Below are 20,268 nucleotides of genomic sequence, written 5' to 3'. Positions count from 1 at the left end.
ACCCGCTGTGGTGACCTGGCTAAGTCCCCTGTTTATAATTCACAATTTTAATAAGTGATAGAGCAGGCCATCCCTGCTGTTTCCCCTGACCTGCAGAGGGGTGTTGCTATGGTAACCTCTGTTAGGCCATCCAGTTGGGGTCTGCATGGAACACTTCAGTGCACGGAATCTTGTTGCCCACCAGTTAAACAAAAACATTCTAATCAGATTCAAACCCAGCAAGGAGACTTCCTCTGCGTTTGTTTAAAAAATCTCACTGATTTGAACTGATCTGTTGCTTTTTTGCAAACTTTTTGTCAAGTACATCCTTTGAACATCCTGTACTTTCCAATACAGTGAAGTCGGGCTAAATTCTCCGATTTCTCCTTCAAGTGTGACGGCCAGTGAGTTTCACAGTGGCCCACAATCAATTTTCTAACACCGTCTTCTACATTTCTCCTCACTAATTATAATCCTGAGATGATGGCAGCATTTCTCATGAAATCGTGTTTCCTGTGCTCCAGGTACGATCTTCTGCTGGTTTCCTTGTACCACCCACCCCTGCCCCAAAAGCCCAGCTGCCACTACTTCAGACTCTCCCAATCAGCATTGATCTCTCAGACTGCAGGGGCTCGATCTGGAAACGGTCTCAAGGGGAAAGACAAGCTCCTTCCAGGACAGAGATCTGAAGGTGCTGCTGGGCTGTCTGGTGGAGAGGATGGGAATCCTTATCCTTGCTCACCTCCCCCATCCCCCAAAGGGGAACACCATAACAAAGACAACCAACCTTGGCATAAAGAGCAGTGTGGGTCAGTGCTGTGCACAGAGTGAAAAGATTTTCTGCACTCAAGTACCACCATCTTCTCTCTGTTACCTCTGACTCAGGATACGGCACATGCATTTGCCAAGGCTCATGAACTACTTGCATGCATCGTGTTCTACCCAAGGGCTCACAGCATCACATCCTCCCAAACTGCTAACCCTTTCTGCATTTCCAGCTTACTCACTGGGAACACCTGATGACTTCTTGTGACAATGCTGTGGCTTTAGGAAGTGTGTTTTGTCCTGGTTACAATTAAGCAAAGTTTTAAGGCAGAGGTGCCGAATTGGCTCGTGAGAGCCTAGAAAGTAAACAACTTGGGAGGCCTTGTTTTTATTTAAAGTTGGAATAATAGGTGCAGCCTGGATGGGTGTGGCCAGCTCTCACAAATCAGGATTTCTAGTTTTTAGTTTTTTTAGTTTTGAAATTCAGCATCGGTTGCTATTGTGATGTTGAAAAAGTGGAACCTATTTTCCCCATCTCTTGATTATAGCCAAAAGCTAGCGGTTCTCTTCGTAGGTTGTTGGATTACATGTGAGACAAAATCTGTTTTCGAATTTGCCTTTTTGCCAAAAGGAGTGTTTATAGAATACTACTATATTGAAACAGTTAATTAGTAATAATTGTTGTATCTATTGTTCTGTTAAGTTTTCCAGTCGAGTTAATTTATTCTAAGTTCTTCTTTCTTTTGTTGTATTTTAACTATAGCATTTGAATACATTACGTTTTGTTTAATAGCAAGTAGTTTGACTAGAAAATAGTTTCTGGAACATGGCACTTTACATCTGTCTTTAAAATAAGAAAAAATTAGGGCCTAGTCTACCTTCTTAAAATATTTTGAGAGGGTCTGGTCCATAACACTCTCCTGCTCATCATCACCTCCTTCCGCTCATGTGTCCCTCTCTGTCATACTGAGTCTCTCCCTTTGTCTCATTGCAAAGAAAAGCTGGCCACACCGTCACAGATTGATCCCTCAACTGACCTACCTGTAATCACTACACTACATCACTTGAACTGACTGTGACCATCCCCATATAGTGTGATTGAATGACTGTGGTGGATCCTCTAACGTTCACACATCACCACTTACTCAAAGCACACGAATTGTATTTGGTGTGTAAGCAGCTGGCAGTCTGAGTGATGATAGTCTCTGACATTCTGTAACCTGGTGCTAAAGTTAATGAACGTCAATCCGCCATGTCAGCATCGATGTGTGAAGTGCATTGGGTGATGGCAGGATGCGTCTTCACCAAGCTATAATTGTCAGGAACTGGCTCTGACCTTTCTGTTGGGAATTTTCACTGTCTACGTTTCGTGGTAGAGGAGAGATGTTTTGGAAAAGCGATGTAAGTCGGTCAAATTGGGCTTTTAATGAACTGCAAATGCACTGAAATAAGGTCGTCACCTCTTTGAACTCACCTTTCTAAGCTCAGGGCAAGTCAAGACCTTCTTTTGCAATGATGCAAATCTATACTTTTTTCTTTCTCACCTTATTTTGTCACCACACTTGTCATTACTCTCATGACATCAGGGTGGGAGAATTCACTCAAAATTTTAAAATTAAACCTAAGCCTTTCAAATTCACAACTGTCCCAGAAGATGGCATTCCAAGGTAATGTCTGGGACTGTAATTTTCAAAGTTTCCCAGCACTGGATCAAAATCCCATGACCATTTGATGTCTAACCCAATAATTCAGACCTCTGAATCATTTATAGAGTCAGGGCAACACGAAAAGAGTATTAAATCCAATTCATCCATGAGGACCAGATAACTTAATTTAGTCCCATTTGCCAGCACTTAGCCCATATCCCTCTAAACCCTTCCTGTTCATATACCCATCCAGATGCTTTTTCACTGTTGTAATTATGCCAATGTCCACCACTTCCTCTGACAGCTCATTCCATGCACACACCACCCTTTGTGTGAAAACGTTGCCGCTTAGGACTCTTTTAAATCTTTCCCTTTTCATCTTGAACCTCTGCCCTCTAGTTTTGGATTCCCCTACCCCATGGAAAAGTCCTTATCTATTTACCCTCACGATTTTATAAATCTCTGTAAGGTCACCCCTCAGCCTCCAGGGAAAACAGCCAATCTGGCGGCAGTGACTCTGTTGTCGTTGTGTATCCCTCCTCCACATTCGTGTTTTGCTCCTTGATTTGTTCCATTCTGACTTAATTTACCTAACACAATTACCCTCTTTGTTATTGTCCAGTCTTCAATCTCAGCATAGACCATCGCATGTTTTTTTCTTTCCACTCTCTATCCTTGCATTTGCTTAAAACCTGGTACATCCCTTAGGCTAGGATTTAATGTGCTGAGTACTAAGTGTGGGCATAGGTGACTTCAAGGGGCATTAACCTACTTAGGCCCTCTTTATCACCCCAGCATGAAAGTTCATTGGATTGAGCATCAATTTGGTACTTAAGGGCTTCTCCTTGGTCCAATCAGGAGCCTGCTCACTGAATCCTTGCCCTGTCCACCACCCACCCAGAGGTAACTGCTCAATCAGAAATTTGTAGGCTCAGGGTTGGAAGCACAAGTGGCACACCATGACCAGCTTCACCAGTGGGTAAGAAAGTGGGTATTTTGGGGACACTATTGGGGATGGGGTGAGTAACCCTCCCTGTCCCAATTAGCCCCAGATTCAGGCAAGTGGAGCTTCCCTGTGAAGAAAACACTCCCTGTTCCCACCAGCTGGGAGAGAGGGTATTCAGCCCAATGAGTGGCTTAGGCCCTTGGAATCAAGGGTTATGGAGATAAGGCAGGAAGTGGATACTGATTAGGAATGATCAGCCATGATCATATTGAATGGCGGTGCAGGCTCGAAGGGCTGAATGGCCTACTCCTGCACCTATTGTCTATTAGCTGGTGATTCAAAAGCTTCACTTGTTGGCGGGCTGAGGATGCCCACCATGGATTTTCCTGCCCGGAGTGGAGGTGGTGAGAAAGGGACTGAGTACACCTCTGGGTGAACTCAACCAAATATTTGCCCTTTCCTCACCATCTCCAGGGAGGGGAAATTGCACCCTGACTTTACCCACTTCTGAGGAAGGCATATTGGAGCCTGAGCAGACCATTCAGCCCCTTGAGCCTGTTCCGCCATTCTAGACCATGGATTGATCAATCACCTCAATGGGCGTGTCAGTGACTCACTAACCTGAAAGTTTCTCCACAGATGCTGCCGAACTTGCTGAAAATTTCCTGGTTTTATTCACTGACTACATTTTGATCTCATCCTAGCCAATTTGCTGCAGTTTGGACAGAGCAGAGGTTCTGTGACTCATAGCCTCTGTCTTTGATTCTATTAACTCACCAAGAATCTTCTGATCCTTTGACTTTCTCAAAACAGCTTGCTGGAATTTTTCACCCTGGTTTTGGCAGGTTCCTAGAGAATGGGTGTGTCAGTTTTGAGGTGGATACAGAGAAGCAGAGGAAATCCCTTTTACAATGACCTCTCTCTCAGAAAGCCAATGCGATGGGGAGAGACTACGAGTGAGAATTTTGCAGGAACCTGACCGAGTCCTGGCTGGGGGTGGGGGATGGGGGATTGAAGGGGTGTGGTGAGGATGGGTGAGAGGTGGATTAAATAATATGGAAAATAATAAGATTCTGACAATGATTGACAAATGTGACCCTTGCTTTGTTTGTGATTGAAGTAATCAAGGTCCAGCCGATGGAGCAGCTGCTAACACAAACCAACCGAGCAGCCCTTTGAAGGTCACAGTGAAGATTATCAAAGATCCACTCCTGGACTACGGTTTTATGGTCTCAGAAGATTCACCAGTATGTGTGAAGTTTGTCACTGCAGGTAAATACCTGGGAATGGGAGGTTCCAATGTGGGCAGCACGGCAGCACAGCAGTTAGCACTGCTGCCTCACAGCGCCAGAGACACAGGTTCAATTCCAGTGTCAGGCGACTGTCTGTGTGGAGTTTGTACATTCTCCCCGTGTCTGCGTGGGTTTCCTCCGGGTGCTCCGGTTTCCTCCCACAGTCCATAAATGTGCAGGTTAAGTAAATTGGCCATGCTAAACTGCCTGTAGTGTTAGGTGAAGGGGTAAATGTAGGGGAATGGGTCTGGGTGGGTTGCGCTTCGGCGGGCCGGTGTGGACTTGTTGGGCCGGAGGGCCTGTTTCCACACTGTAAGTAATCTAATCGAACTGAGGGAAGGCCTGAAGTGTTTTCAAGAGGGGCTGAGGGTCTGATAGGGCCAGGGCTTTTAACTGATACAGTCCATCTCAACACCTCCAGCATTAACTCTGAACTCTTCTCAATCTTTGTCAGTTTTGCCATGGTGACAATACTTCAAGTGGAATTTTCTCTTCCCTGAAGATGGTCAGAAGGTGATATAATGGGCTTGGCCCCTCACCCTCTTCCTGCCCCCTCGGTAATTAATTAAAATGATCCATAGACGGCCTTCTTGACTTCCACCAAAATGGTCAATTAAGGGCCTTAACCCGTCATCTTCCAAATTATCTGCCCCCTGGTGGACAAAGCTGCCTAGTTTCCAAACTGAGAAACCATGACAACTTGCAAACTAGGTTAAGGAATAGAGCCAGCATTTTATCCAACTAGTGACAATGGAGGCAGGGATGGGGGCAAGGGATTGGCCTCAAATCCACACCCCTATCCAAGCCTCCAACTCCTCCTGAAACCCCTTCCTCAAGAACCCACCCCACAATAAGATCATAAAAGTGGCTTATCATCTCATTGCTGGATTTTTTCCAAAGGGTAAGACACGACCAGTGGACGTTAGGACCCAGAGGTTCTCTCCTCACTTATTTAAAAAAGTTCATAGAGATTTGTAGGGCCTTTACTACTGTCTCTGATCAGCTGAAAATTAGCTACATCTTCAGCCACTTTGTCCTTAATGATAGGCCTAGATATTTGCCAATGCAAGATGTGAGGTTAATTGGGCTATAATTCACCAGGCTTCTGAATTTAATTTAATTTAATTTATTGTCTCGTGTACCGAGGCACAGAGGAAAGCTTTGTCTTGCGAGCAATACAGGCAGATCACCGAGTTCAGTAGCATAGATAACTGAACAATAGGTAAACAGCAGCAAAAACAAAAATACAGGTACAGGCGAATGTTAAGAGTTTGTGAGTCCATTCAGTATTCTAAGAACAGTAGGGTAGAAACTGTTTCGAAACTGGCTGGTGCGTGTGTTCAGGCTTCTGTACCTCCTCCCCGATGGTAGAGGTTGTAGAAAAACATTGAAGGGTGGGATGGATCTTTGAGAATGCTGGCGGCCTTTCCTTGACAGCGGTCCTGGTAGATGGATTCTATAGATAGGAGGTTGGCCTTTATGATTGTCCGGGCCGAGTTCACCATGGTGACGCATCATGGGTATACAGTGAGTATAGTAGGGGGATGAGTGCACAACCCTAGGGGCTCCAGCATTGAGCGTTAGTGAGTATGAAATATTGTCCCCAGCCTTCACTGATTGTGCCCTGTGGGTCAGGAAACTGAGGATCCAGTTGCAGAGAGTGGCTCTTAGTCTGAAATAACTAAGTTTAGTAATCAGTCTCGAGAGGATAATAGTGTTGAAAGCTGAACTGTAGTCAATGAGTAGGATTCTCATGTAGCAGTTCTTGGTGTCAAGATGTTCTAGGGCGGAGTGAAGGGCAAGTGATATGGCATCTGACATGGATCTGTTGGTCTGATAGGAAAATTGGAGTGGGTCAAGAGCAGTGGGGAGGCTGGAGTTGATTAATGCCATGACCAGCCTTTCAAAGCATTTCATGACCATTGAAGTTCGGGCCACTGGGCGGTAGTCACTGAGACATGCAGCATGAGCCTTCTTAGACACAGAGATAATGTTGGCCCTCTTGAAACAGGCAGGGACAGTGGCCTGCTGCAGGGAGAGGTTGAAGGTGTCTGAGAAGACCTCTGCCAGTTGATCTGCGCATGCTCTGAGTGCACGGCCTGGTACTCTGTTTGGTACCATCACTTTCCTTGGATTCACACGAAGGAAAACTGATCTGACCTCTGATGCAGTTCTTCTCCCTTTCTCAACTGTTGGAGTGACATGAGTAATTTTTTCAGTCTATGGGACCAGTTCCTCAGCTTTGATAGGTTACAGTCAGGGCATATGCATTGTCTGCACCAATTCTCCTTTAAAACTCTGGCATGGAATCTTCTGCTCTGGGTGATTTGTCACACTTTCATGCCTTTAACTTGTTCATTATTTTCATAGAATCATCATTGAATCCCTACAGTGCAGATAGAGGCTATTCAGCCCATTCAGTCTGCACTAACCGTTTGAACAGCATCTCACCCAATCTCCTTAACTCCACATTTACCACAGTTAACCCACCTAGCCTACACACTATGGGGCAATTTAGCACGGCCAATCCACCCAACCTGCACATCTTTGGACTGGCAGGAAACCGGAGCACCTGAAGGAAACCCACATAGATATGGAGGGGGAAGGTAGAAGCTCCACACAGGCAGATTTGCTTTGGTTATTTTGGTGAGCTCCTGTCCTTGGTCCAATATCAATTTCCTTATGATCTCTAGCATGCTGGTCCTCGGGTTCTACGCTGTGATTATTCAACACACACAAGAATCCTTAGTTCCATTGACATTATCTGTGTTCCCTAGTTCTTTATAAGAAAGTCACAAACAGGTACAATCCACCTCTCTCTCTCTCTCTCTCTCCACAATCTGAGAAATGCATCATTCCCTTTTCATTGAGATGAGACAAGCTTCAGGCAGCAAGATGTGCAGTTGTAAAAAAAAGTATGAATAATTATCTTTTTTTTAACCTTTGCATATGCTAATGGCTTCCCATGTACTTTCAGTTTTTTCTCCTCTTTCTGTGAGGGACAACTAATGCTCCATTCAAAAATATGCTGACTTCATTTTGCTTCTTAGGTGGTCCTGGAGAGGGAAAGCTATTCCCAGGTGACCAGATTTTACAAATTAACGACATGCCTCTGGATACAATTTCCCAGGAATGTATCGATAACATTATTAGGTGAGGACCCTTTTAGCGCATTCACTGAATGTAAAGTTTTAATAGTTACCACCAGCTAATCATTAATGGCCAGAGTCGTAGGTAGACAGGATAGTGAAGAAGATGTTCTGGTTTCCTTTATTGTTCAATGCATTGAACATAGGAGTTGGGATGTCATGTTGTGGATGTACAGGACATTGGTTAAGCCACTTTTGGAATATTTCGTGCAATTCTGTTGTCCTTCCTATCGGAATGATGTTGTGAAACTTGAAAGGTTTCAGAAAAGATTTATAAGGATGTTGCCAGGGTTGGAGGATTTGAGCAATGGGGAGAGGTTGAACAGGCTGGGGCTGTTTTCTCTGGAACTTCAGAGGCTGAGGGGTGACCTTATAGATGTTTATAAAATCATGAGAGGCTTGGTTGGGGTAAATAGCCAATGACTTTTCCCTGGGTGGGGGAGTCCAGAACCAGAGGGCAGAGGTTTGGGGTTAGAGGGGAAAGATATAACAGGGTCCTAAGGGGCTTTTCACGCAGAGGATGCTGCATGTATGGAATGAGCTGCCAGAGGAAGTAGTGGAGGCTGGTACAATTGCAACATTTAAAAGGCATCTGAATAGGAAGGGTTGAGAGGGATGTGGGCCAAATGCTGGCAAATGGGACTAGATTAATTTAGGATATCTGTTCGGCATGGATATGTTGGACTGAAGGGTCTGTTTCTGTGCTGTACATCTCTATGACCTTATTTGAGGGCTGTCTTTAAGTCCTTTAATAGGTGAACTTGCTATGAAGTTTGAATTGTGAAGTTTTGTGACCTTCAAAGTGCTATATAAATGCAAGTTGTTGGTGGCAAACTCAGAAAATAAAACAAAGCTAAAGTGTAGAAAATTGTTTGCAGTTCTAAAGGGAGATCACCAACAAGACTTAATTGAGTGTCATATGTCTCCTTAGTTCTACAGCAGCTCACCCAGACATCTTGCACAATAGTGTTCTATAATATAAACCATTACATATATTGAATTACACAAACAGTTGAGTTCTCAGTTACTCACAGAGACAAATATTCTGCTGCACTCACAGTCGACATTTCAATCGAAAATTCCGTTACACAGACAGTTGAGTAAGTTTTCACACACAAGTTTGAATATTCCATTACACACCCGGCCAGTTCTCTATTACATGCAAACATAATTGAATACCCCATTTTAAACACATTTGAAAATTCAAATACAAAGACAAACTTGTACGCACAATTGAATGCTTAGATATGCGTTAAGAGTGTGGTGCTGGAAAAGCACAGCAGGTCAAGCAGCATTCGAGGAGCAGGAGAATCGACATTTCAGGCAAAAGCCCTTCAACAGAAACCCTTTATTCCTGATGAAGGGCTTTTTCCCGAAACGTCAACTCCCCTGCTCCTTGGATGCTGCCTGACCTGCTGTGCTTTTCCAGCACCACAGTCTCGACTCTGATCTCCAGCATCTGCAGTCCTCACTTTCTCCTTCTTTGATATGTGCACTGCCAGGTTATACATACAGTCAAAAACTTGGATATACATATAGTCAAATACTCCGTGTACACACAATCAAGAACTCCATTCCAAGTACGATTGAATGCTCCGTTGTGTACCCTACACAAACAACCAGTACCCCATTACACATACAGCCAATTTCTCCATAAATACAGACAGTTGAACACTCTATTATCCACACAGTTGAGTTCTTGCTTGCTTACCTAAGATGAATTCTCCATTATATCCATAGTCCCACTATTTATAATTCAGTGTATTCTATCAGAAATGTAGTTAAAGAAAGCATTTTAAGTTAAAGATTGTTCATAAATGATAAACCAAAGCAAGGTGTATGTAGCGTGTGCATTTGTCAAACCCAGAGCCTCTTTTGTTGGAATATATTTCTCCTGTCCAATGCTTGTAGCTCTAGGATTCAGTGCTAAGGTGGTGATCATTACAAAAGAATCTCTCAGTAACATTACTGAATTTGATTTGCTTCCTGTTAAAGGTGTTATCAAGGGTCTTGGGCTTAATCAGTGTTGTCTGGCTGGATCTTAAGAACTGTTTAGCAGAATATATAGAATGGAGTTCCCACCTGTGTAGAAAACCTCACTGCAATCCCAATTTAAATACATGCCAAACATTGGAGGCAGGGTTTGTAAGAACCAAATATGTAAAACTAAGTATGGTCTGAGTTATGACTTGTACTCTTTTGGATGTATTTCAATCTCCAATGTGTTCATGATCACATCCAGAATGTGTAAGGCTGACGTCTTCATTAGACTTCACTCTGCTTTAATCTGGGCTGTGGGAGACTGCTTATAGGAAGGCATCTTTACCCTTTGTATCTGAACTCTGGACTTACACTGGAGCTTTAGTGCGATTGTTTATCAGAAATGTTTCTGATGCTGATGTCTTTGTGTAAACATTGGTTACCATGAGGGACTCTCCTTCTCAACCTTTCCCCTTGTCTGAGGTTCAAGTTAAACCACTACCATTACAGAAAGCCCTAATAGAGCCAGAGAGTCATGGAGATGTACAGCACAGAAACAGACCCTTCTCCAACTCATCCATGCTGATCAGATATCCTAACCTAATCTAGTACCATTTGCCAGCGCTTAGCCCTATATCTCTCTAAACCCTTCCTATTCATATACCTATCCAGATGCCTTTTAAATGTTGTAATTGTACCAGCCTCCACCACTTCCTCTGACAGCTCGTTCCATACATTCACCACCCTCTGCGTGAACACGTTGCTTCTTCAATCCCTTTTATATCTTTCCCCTCTCACTCTAAACTTATGCCCTCTAGTTCTGAACCCCCCTCCCCCCAACAATAGAAAGACTGCACTGTGAATCTTTTTATTTCTTTATTTCTTATTTTCCTAACATATACTGTGTATATCTGTCATGTTCTGTAACTTATTTCTTTATTTTCTCTAATTTTATACCTGAGATTTATACCTAGGTATTTTGTACTTAAGGTGCCACTGTGTGTTGGTGACATTGTACACTTTTCACTGCGCTCCAGTACTTTTGTAACTTGAGCACACGTGACACTGAACCTAATTCTAATTCACCAGTCACCTCTCTTTCTCAAATGAGAGAGCAGTCCCATGGGGCTTGTAAGATCGTGGCAATTTTATTTTTAACATCGAACTACAATCTGAGTGAGATAGACGGACTAGATCAGATTGGGATGTCTGGTCAGTGAGGACAAGTTGGACAAAAGGGTCTGGTTCCACGCTGTACAACTCTTATGAGTCTTATGTGTTGCTGTTAAGTTCAAGCCTGTGATCCCGGAAAATAATATTCTGTGCCAGGAGCTTAATTTTGCAGGTTTTAGTCAAGTGTCCTTTTTTTTCTGCATTGGACCCATATTGCTTTAATATTTGTCAAATTGTTTATTGCAGGGAATGTGGTGACACTGTTACAGTGACTGTCCTGCGAAATACCCCTGTAAGTACAATCTTTTGACTTTTAAAAGCAGAGCTTTCCAATGCTACTCATGGTCATCAGTTCGATTCCAGTCTCGGGCGACTGTCTGTGTGAAGTTTCCATATTAAATTACTAAATTGCCCGTAGTGTTCAGGGATGTGTGGGTTAAGTGCATTAGTCAGGGGAAATGTAGAGTTATATGGTAGGGGAATGGGTCTGGGTGGGATACTCTTCAGAGGGTCGGTATGGACCTGTTGGGCCAAATGACCTGTTTCTACACTGTCGGGATTCTATGGGTTTATTCACAACTCGGTTGCAGTCCAGGAGAGATCCACTCGACGTGATTCAGATTCATTCCCAAATACTTTAGTCTGGCATTTGCAATGGCAGTTTGAATGGCATGCCTTAGATGGAGAGGCTAGACAGGATGGGCTTGTATCCCGTGGAGTTTTGAAGACTTATTAGTGAAATAACTAACAGATATAACAAATCTATAGATGGGATGGATGCTGACATTTACAGTGAGCACTTGATCTTGGACACGGGAACAGGAGCAGGCTATTTGGCCTGTTCCTTCAGTCAGCTGTACCTCATCTCTAAGTATTCCAATAAAAATCTATCAAACTTCAATTGACCCTGTTTCCTTAGCATTAAGAGAACTAGATGTCTTGAAGTAAGCTTGCAGAAAGCCACCTGACTCTGAACAGGATGGTGCTTTATGTTCAATTAACATTTGATGGGGCTTGATGAGACTGTGCACTGCTCCAAGTTTGACACAAATTCAACCAGCTCACGTCAGAAGGGTTTGATTCATGCTTCAGTGGCCATTTGTCTTGTGTGATGTGTTATCAAGCTACATAATCAAAGAAGTTTCCAGGCTTCATGCAGGATACAAACGAAGATTTGATCATTAATCTCAGCATATCCTAAAGTGGAGCAGCACCCATCAACTAGACCTCCAGCTCTCTCTATCTAGTTAGAAGTACATGCTATTACGGGGATATTGGATGAGCTTCAGTGCAAGACTGAGGCAAGCACTAGACTTTTAGAGTTGAATTATTAAACCGAGATGCCATGTCCTCTTTCAGATGGATACAAAAGTTCATGTGGCGCAATTTGAATGGTTTATTGCAAAGGGAATTAACTGCAAGAGTAGGGAGATTATACATTAATTTTACAGGGCTTTGGGGAGACCACATCTGGAGTACTGTATACAGTTTTGGTCACTGTACTTATGGAAGGATGTTAACGCATCAGAAGCAGTTCAGAGAAGGAATACCTGGAATAAGTGGATTGCCTTAGATGGAGAGGCTAGATAGGATGGGCTTGTATCCCGTGGAGTTTTGAAGTGTTATAAGTGAATTAACTAAAACATCTAAGATCCCAAGGGGTCTTGAATGGGTGAATGCTGAAAGAATTCAGGTTTCCTCTGTGAGAGAATCTGAGAACTGGAGATCATTATTTTAAAATGGGGGGCACCCATTTAAAACAAAGATGAGGAAGCCCTTTCTCTCTCATAGGGTTGTGGGCCTTTAGAATTCCCTTCCTCACGAGGTAGTGGATGCAGAGTATTTAAATATTTTTTAAGGCAGAGATAGACAGATTCCTGATGACTGAGGAGTTGAAAGATTATCAGGGAGATACAGGAATGTAGAGTTGAGGTTAAAATCAAGAGGAGGCATGATGGCTCAGTGGTTAGCAGTGCTGCCTCACAGGGCCAGGAACCTGGGTTCGAATCCAGTCTTGGGTGACCATGTGGAGTTTGCACAATCTCCCTTAGTCTGTGTGGGTTTCCCCCTGTTCTCTGGTTTACTCCCACAGTCCAAAGATGTGTAGGTCAGGTGAATTGGTAGTGCTAAATTACCCATTGTATTCAGGGGTGTGTAGGTTAGGTGAATTAGTCAGGGGTTACTGTTGGAGACTGGGTCTGGGTGAGTTACACGTTGGTGGGTGGACTTGTTGGGCTGAAGGGCCTGGATCCTACAATAAAATCAGAACAGCCGTGATTTTATTGAAGAGCGAAGTAGGCTCATAGGCCTACTCTCTTGATCCTTGTTTGTATGTTCGTATTTTAGGTTACAATCAAACTTTTGGAACTCAGAACATCAGTGCAGGGTTTTCCCAATTGCCACACATTGTCAACACAAAACGCCAAAGCTGTTGTTTAAGTGCCATGGTTTCTGTTTGTATACAGGGGCCCAAGTCATCATTTATTACTGAAGAAAAGCGAGCCAGATTGAAAAGCAACCCAGTCAAAGTACACTTTGCTGAGGAAGTGATCGTCAATGGCCAAATACAGGTTTGTGCCTTCCACAGGCATTTAGCCCACTGACTAGTTCAGCCAGATTATAATTAATCTGATTTGCTCCCAGTATGTTCTGGACTGGGTAACTTGTATTTTTCTATATAACACTAGGTGCCTTATTGGTTTTATGCTTCCTGAGGGCCTGAATAATGTTGATTGTGGCGAGCGTTGGTGAAACCTGAGTCCCATACTAGTATTTTAGAATTAAACAAAGCTAATTACATTGGGAAATCGACAGATTTGGCCCAGTGGGCCATGCAGAAAGACTAAAATGTCGGACTATTGATGAACATTAAAGGAGATATTTAATTCCTCCAACTAAAATATATTTAGAAAGGACGAAAAGAATATGAGGGATAAATGCATCCATAGCTAAGTAAGGAAGTTAAAGATAACATACGGGCAAAAACTAAGGCATGCCATATTGCAAAGAGCAGTGGCAGGCTGGAGGATTGGGAAACTTTTAAAGACCAGCAAAGGGTGATTCAAAAGTAATAAAAAGAATGAAGGTTAATTATGAAAGAAAACTAGCTCAAAATATAAAAACAGACAGCAAATAATTTTATCAGTATATTAAAAGGAGAGTAGCTAAGATGAATGTTGGCCCTTTCGAGGTCGAGGAATTAATAGTGGGGAGCACAGAAATGGCAGAGACTCTAAATCAATACTTTACCTCAGTTTGCACAGTGGAAGACACTGAAACCATCCCAATTGTAACAGGTAATGCAGAGATTATAGAAAAGGTAGAATTTGTAGCAATCACCATCAATAGGGAGAAAATTCTGAGCAAAGTATTGGGATTAAAGGCAGACAAGTCCCCAGGATCTGATGACCTATACCCTATAGTCTTAAAGGAAGTGACAGCGGGGATAGTGGATACATTAATTATAGTATTCCAAAATGTCCTGGAATCTGGAAAGGTTCTAGTGGTTGGAAAATTGCTAATGGAAGACAATAGTTCAAAACGGGAGGGAAATAGAAAGTAGGAAACCACAGAATGGTTCGTTTATTGTCTGTCATTGGGAAATTGTTTGAATTCATTATTAAGTGGTATTACATTTGTAAAGTAAAAACAAACCACCACAGTCAGTGTGGTTTGATGAAGAATAATTCATTTTCTTTGTGAAGAGTAATTCATTTAATTTGCTAGAACTCTTTGAAGATGTAACAAGTGAAGTGGGTAATGGAGGTCCTGTAGATGTAGTATATCTGGACTTCTGGAAAGCATTTGATAAGGTGCCACACATAACTGGTCTGTGGTTTCCTACTTCTGCCTCCCTCCAGATAATGTGGAACTGGAAGGAACCTGTGTGTCTTCCCCATCAGGTTATTAAAAATAGTTTGTGCTCCAGACATGTGTGGACTTTGGATCCCCTGATACTTCATACCATGGTGCCAACTCTCAGTTATGCCACTACTTTTTTGGATGCCCAGAACAAAATTTAGTGCCCTCCAACTAGCCACGTTTTGAGGCCTTCTTTCACTAATCTGAAGTAACTGTATGTCCTTCATTAGATCTACCAACTCTACTTAGGGCAGCACAGTGGCTCAATGGTTAGCACTGCTGCCTCACAGCACCAAAGTCCCAGGTTTGATTCCAGCCTTGGTCGATTGTCTGTGTGGAGTTTGCATGTTCTCCCCGTGTCTGTGTGGGTTTCCTCCGGGTGCTCCGGTTTCCTCCCACAGTCACAAAGATGTGCAAGTCAGGTGTATTGGCCGTGCTAAATTGCCCATAGTGTTAGGTGCATTAGTCAGAGAGGGATGGGTCTGGGTGAGTTACTCATTGGAGGGTCGTTGTGGACCGGTTGGGTTGAAGGGCCTGTTTCCACACTGTAGGGAATCTAATCTAAACCTAACACAAGGCCCTTAATAAGGCTGGAAATCTGAAACTTTAGGCATAAGAAGCACACTACCTTAATCCCACCCTGGATTCCTGATCTTCAGTGTAGTCCCTCCAAACCAGTTGTTTTGTTTGGCTTGGTCTCCGGACAAAACATAGAAAACTCCTATGGCTGTGATAGGGTTTTTTTTGGTTGTTTAATCCCAAAGGATTGGCTGAGCTTTTCTGTGGATGTGTGTGTGTGAGTGAACTTTGGAACAAAATGACAGCAAGAAGTTCATGAATACCTGGAGAGATTGGATCTAAAACTTCAGGAGGGATATTGGAGGCAAACTGTACATATCACTAAGCACAAACACAAAAACAGGTACACAGACACACACACACACACACACACAGACACACACACACACACACAGACACACAAACACACACACACACACAAACACAGACACATACACAGATACAGACACACACACACAAGCACAGATACCAACACCCACACAGGCACACATACGCAGACACACACAAACACAGACACAAACACACAGGCAAACACACACAAATGCATACACACACACAAAGATACACAGAAACATATATATACATGCACACACACATGCATACGCACAAATACATCCACACCTATATATTTTATATATGCGTACACACAATCTCTCTCTGCTGTCCCTCATTTTAGTATTTGTAACAAAGATAATGAGGAGTCTATTATGTTATTTTGCTTATCTGTTTTCATAAATAATTCTAGAATTTTGCGTTTTATCTTTCCCACAGGGTAACTCGCTACTCTTAATGCCCGGTATTCTCAAGGTGTATTTGGAAAATGGACAGACCAAAGCCTTTCGATTTGAGAAAAATACAACAGTGAAGGTAATGACGGCTATAGGTGTTCTTTGTTCCTTGCTGTGAATTTTCCCGTTTGTTGATTTTGCTCAGCTTTGAATGTACTATTAATTTTAACCATCTACTGGGGGTGGGGTAGGAGGGAGGGAGGAGGTGTTGGGGATAGGCTTGGTGGACAGGGCAGTGAATGAGTGAAAACTTTTAATTCAGTTGTCAATGGATTAAAGTAGCATTAGTGACAAAGATATAGGAGAGAGATGATGGTGCTTTTTTTCTTTATTTCACTACTTTTGTACTTAAAGTTTGTAACTAGGTAGAACTTTTATAGAATCCCTACAGTGTGGAAACAGGCCCTTTGACCCAACAAGTCCACACTGACCCTCCGAGGAGTATCCCATCCGGACCTATTCCCCTACACTATTACTTTACATTTCCCCTGACTAATCTACACATCCCTGAACACTGTGGGCAATTTAGCATGGACAATTTACCTAACCTGCACATCTTTGGATTGTGGGAGGAAACCAGAGCACCCGGAGGAAATCCACGTCAACACAGGGAGAAGATGCAAACCCCACACAGACAGTTGCCTGAGGCTGGAATCGAACCCAGTCCCTGGCGCTGTGAGGCAGCAGTGCTAACCACTGAGTCACCATGCTGCACCTAACTTTGTACTTAACGTGGTGCCGTGTGTGGCGGCATCGTGACTTGTCACCATACTCCTGTACTTTTATACTTGAGTACACGTGACAATAAAACCTAAAATCTAACTCTGTTTTAAAAACCAATTCTAGACCATTCATTCCTGTCTACAAATGTTACTTTCCATTGTCACAATTTTTGTTTATGCTTTATGAACACTAAATGTTGTAAATCAACATTTCCATTCAAGTGCCATAATGTTTTTACAAGCTGCAGCCACTCAGTGATTTCCCTCAATATGATGTGTAGTAAAGACTCAGGTTTGTTATCTAACCATGGAAGCTGCTCTGGGCAATCTAGTATTCATTAATATAAATAATAGTGAGATTGAATTGGATTTATCATTCTGATAAATGTTAGATTCAGCACCTTACCTTTAAACAGAGGTCTCCTCTGGGAGCACTGGTGAGACATAAACATCCAATAAATGACTGGTTCCAAATTCAAGGTACAGGCTGATTGACTGAAATGAGTTAGATTGTCTTGTCATACAGTCATGGAGTCATGCAGCACAGAAAGAGACCCTTCAGTCCAACTCAACCATGCTGACCAGATATCCCAATCTGATCTAGTCCCATTTGCCAACATTTGGCCCATACCCCTCTAATCTCTTCCTATTCATCTACCCATTCACATGCCTTTTAAATGTTGCAATTGTACCAGCCTGCAACACGTCCTCTGGCAGCTCATTCCATACATGCACCAGCCTCTGTGTGAAAAAGTTGCCTGTCAGGTCTCTGTCAAATCTTTTCCCCTTCACTTTAAACCTATGCCCTCTAATTTTGGATTCCCCTATCCTGGGAAAATGACCTTGACCAGTCATCCTATCCATGCCCCTCCTGATTTCTATAAATCTCTATAAGGTCACCCCTCAGCCTCCGACACTCCAGGGAAAACAGCCCCAGCCTGTTCAGCCTCTCCATATAGCTCAAACCCTCCAACTCTGGCAACATCCTTTTTAACATTTTCTGAACCCTTTCAAGCTTAAGAATGTATTTCTTACAGCAAGGTGACCAGAATTGAATGTAGTATTTTATAAGTTGCTTCACCAGTTTCCTGTACAGTTGCAACATGACCTCTCAATTCCTATATTCAATGCACTGACCAATGCACTGACAAACATGCCAACTGCCTTCTTCACCACCCTGTCTACCTGCAACTCCACTTTCAAGGAACTATGCACTTGCACTCCTAAGTATCTTTGTTCAGTAGCACTCCCCAGGACCTTACCATTAAGTGTATAAGTCCTGCCCTGATTTGCCCTATCAAAATGCAGCACCTCACATTTATCTAAATTAAACTCCATCTGCCATTCCTCGGCCCATTGACCCATCTGATCAAGATCCTATTGTATTCTGAGATAACCTTCTTCACTATTACTACATCACCAATTTTTGTTTCATTAACATCCTGTTTTGCCCAGTGAAACCTTGTCATTTAATCTCTCCTGCCTTCCATCACAGACCTTTCCTTTTTCTCTTTCACCACTCACTGCTCTCTGTCTGCAATATTCATTTTGAACCTGTTACATCTCCAACTCTCACTAATTCTGAAATATGCTCTTCATTAATGCTGAAACTTTAATTTTGTTTCTCTCTCCATAGATACAGTCTGACCAGTTTATTATTTCCAGCTTTTTCTATTTTTTATTTCAGAGTCTCAGTATTCTGATCTGCCCCTTATATTAACATGATTTTTATTAACAACATCAATGACAACAATCTGCATTTAGAGAGTGTATTTACTCAGGTGTTTCACAGGACATTTATGAAACCAAAATTGACACAAATCATATAAAGAGATACTAGGATAAATGATAAAACTCTTAGTGAAAGCGATGTGTCTTAAAGGAGGTGAAAGGAATGGAAAGGCAGGGAAATGCTGAACTTGGCTATCAGCGATGGAATGTTTAAAGTCAAGGAGTTGAATGAGGCCAGAATTTGAAGAATGTAGATGTCTTGGAGGATGGTAGTAGTGGAGGACACACAGAAATAAGGATGGTCAAGAAAATGGAGGGTTTTGAAATGAAGGATAATGGTCAAGTCAATGTACACCAAAGAGACAGAGTTCAGGTGAACAGGAACCTGTAAGTTAAATGTAGGCAACAGATTTTTGGCTAAGCTATCATCTATGAAGGGTGGGGGATGGGACACCGGGCAGGAATTCGGACCTCAATATAATTAAGTTGCAGTAGAGTGTTTCAGCAATAGATGAGTCGAGGATGGAGTCAGGCAATAGTATTGAGGTGGGATATAGGCAGTCTTAGTGATGATGTGGATTTGTGGTAGGATCTCTGGTCAAATGTGGTTCCCAGGTTGCAAAGTCTGGTTCAGCCTCAGCTAGTTGAGAGCGAGGTGGAATTGGTAACTAGAGAACACAGCAGGACTTGAAGATAATAGCTTTAGTCTTTCTGGTATTCAGTTTGAAGAAATCTTCTCTCATCAGTACTGAATGTGAATCCAAAGTCTGACAGTCTGGAGACATTGGAGGTTGGAATGGAATCATAGTTCAATAATTTCTTTAAGAATTTAATTTGGTTATGAGCTGAAAGAGCAAGATTGATTATACTGTAGCCATCTGGTAATCTGTGAAATGAGCAAACTTTGAGGTACAATACTGACCACGTTTCAGAAGTAGCTCTTTAGCATTAAAGCACTTTGGAACATCTTTTGGTGATAAAAATGTGTTGTCCTAATGCTGTCGATTTCTTTAATGCACATGAACAGTATACAAAAGCAACCGAATCTGCAGAATAGCAAACAAAACACAGAACAAAAATTATTGATGTAGGCTTGTCGGTCAACACTTGATTTTTAATCTGACTTTCAAGGTAATATCCAAAGTCTTGTATTCACTGCGTAATGGATGAAAGCATTTATCCACTAAAGGCCAAATTCTGCAGTGAGGATTGTCAAGATTCATGGATGATAACTGAAATAAGTCAACTCCGAAAATGCTTTTCCATTTTTGCAAGTCAATGTATCCAGCAATTAAAAAAGCTTTCAAAAGCTTTTAGACATTGACAGAACAGGACAGACAATAGATGTTGGAAAGGGAAGCAAGAACGACTGCTAATTACAATGGGCTCTGTTCCTGCCAATGGCAGAGGTACTGGGAGATATGGTAACCCCCTCGACCTTTATGTCTGGTCATCAATTAGTTCTAGTCAAGAAAGTCCATGGGTAACCTATTCAATCTGCTAAGGTCTTAAGTAATCAATTATTGGCCACTGATGAGTGTCAAATGACCACCTTCGATGTCTCTCTCTTTACATTCCTGCTGGTGTTGGTTTCCCTGGAAAACCAGGGTGACCTCGCTGCCGGATTGGGAGGGGGGGTCTCCAGTTACCCCAAATG

General features: G+C 42.5%; 1 protein-coding gene across 1 annotated transcript in view; it reads left to right on the top strand.

Moving 5' to 3' along the window:
* The first annotated feature begins 462 nt into the window (after positions 1-462).
* The window catches only part of LOC132820021 (FERM and PDZ domain-containing protein 1-like), an 87,843-nt gene continuing 68,037 nt past the window's right edge, over positions 463-20,268 (top strand). Inside the window, 6 exon segments of the mRNA XM_060831948.1 lie at positions 463-503; positions 4,457-4,608; positions 7,679-7,781; positions 11,177-11,222; positions 13,396-13,500; positions 16,142-16,237. Of these exon segments, the coding sequence (XP_060687931.1) occupies positions 463-503; positions 4,457-4,608; positions 7,679-7,781; positions 11,177-11,222; positions 13,396-13,500; positions 16,142-16,237 (543 nt within the window).

The sequence above is a fragment of the Hemiscyllium ocellatum genome, chromosome 11 (genome assembly GCF_020745735.1).
Source record: "Hemiscyllium ocellatum isolate sHemOce1 chromosome 11, sHemOce1.pat.X.cur, whole genome shotgun sequence".
Taxonomy (NCBI): Eukaryota; Metazoa; Chordata; class Chondrichthyes; order Orectolobiformes; family Hemiscylliidae; genus Hemiscyllium; species Hemiscyllium ocellatum.
This window is presented reverse-complemented; position numbering and strand designations above follow the sequence as displayed.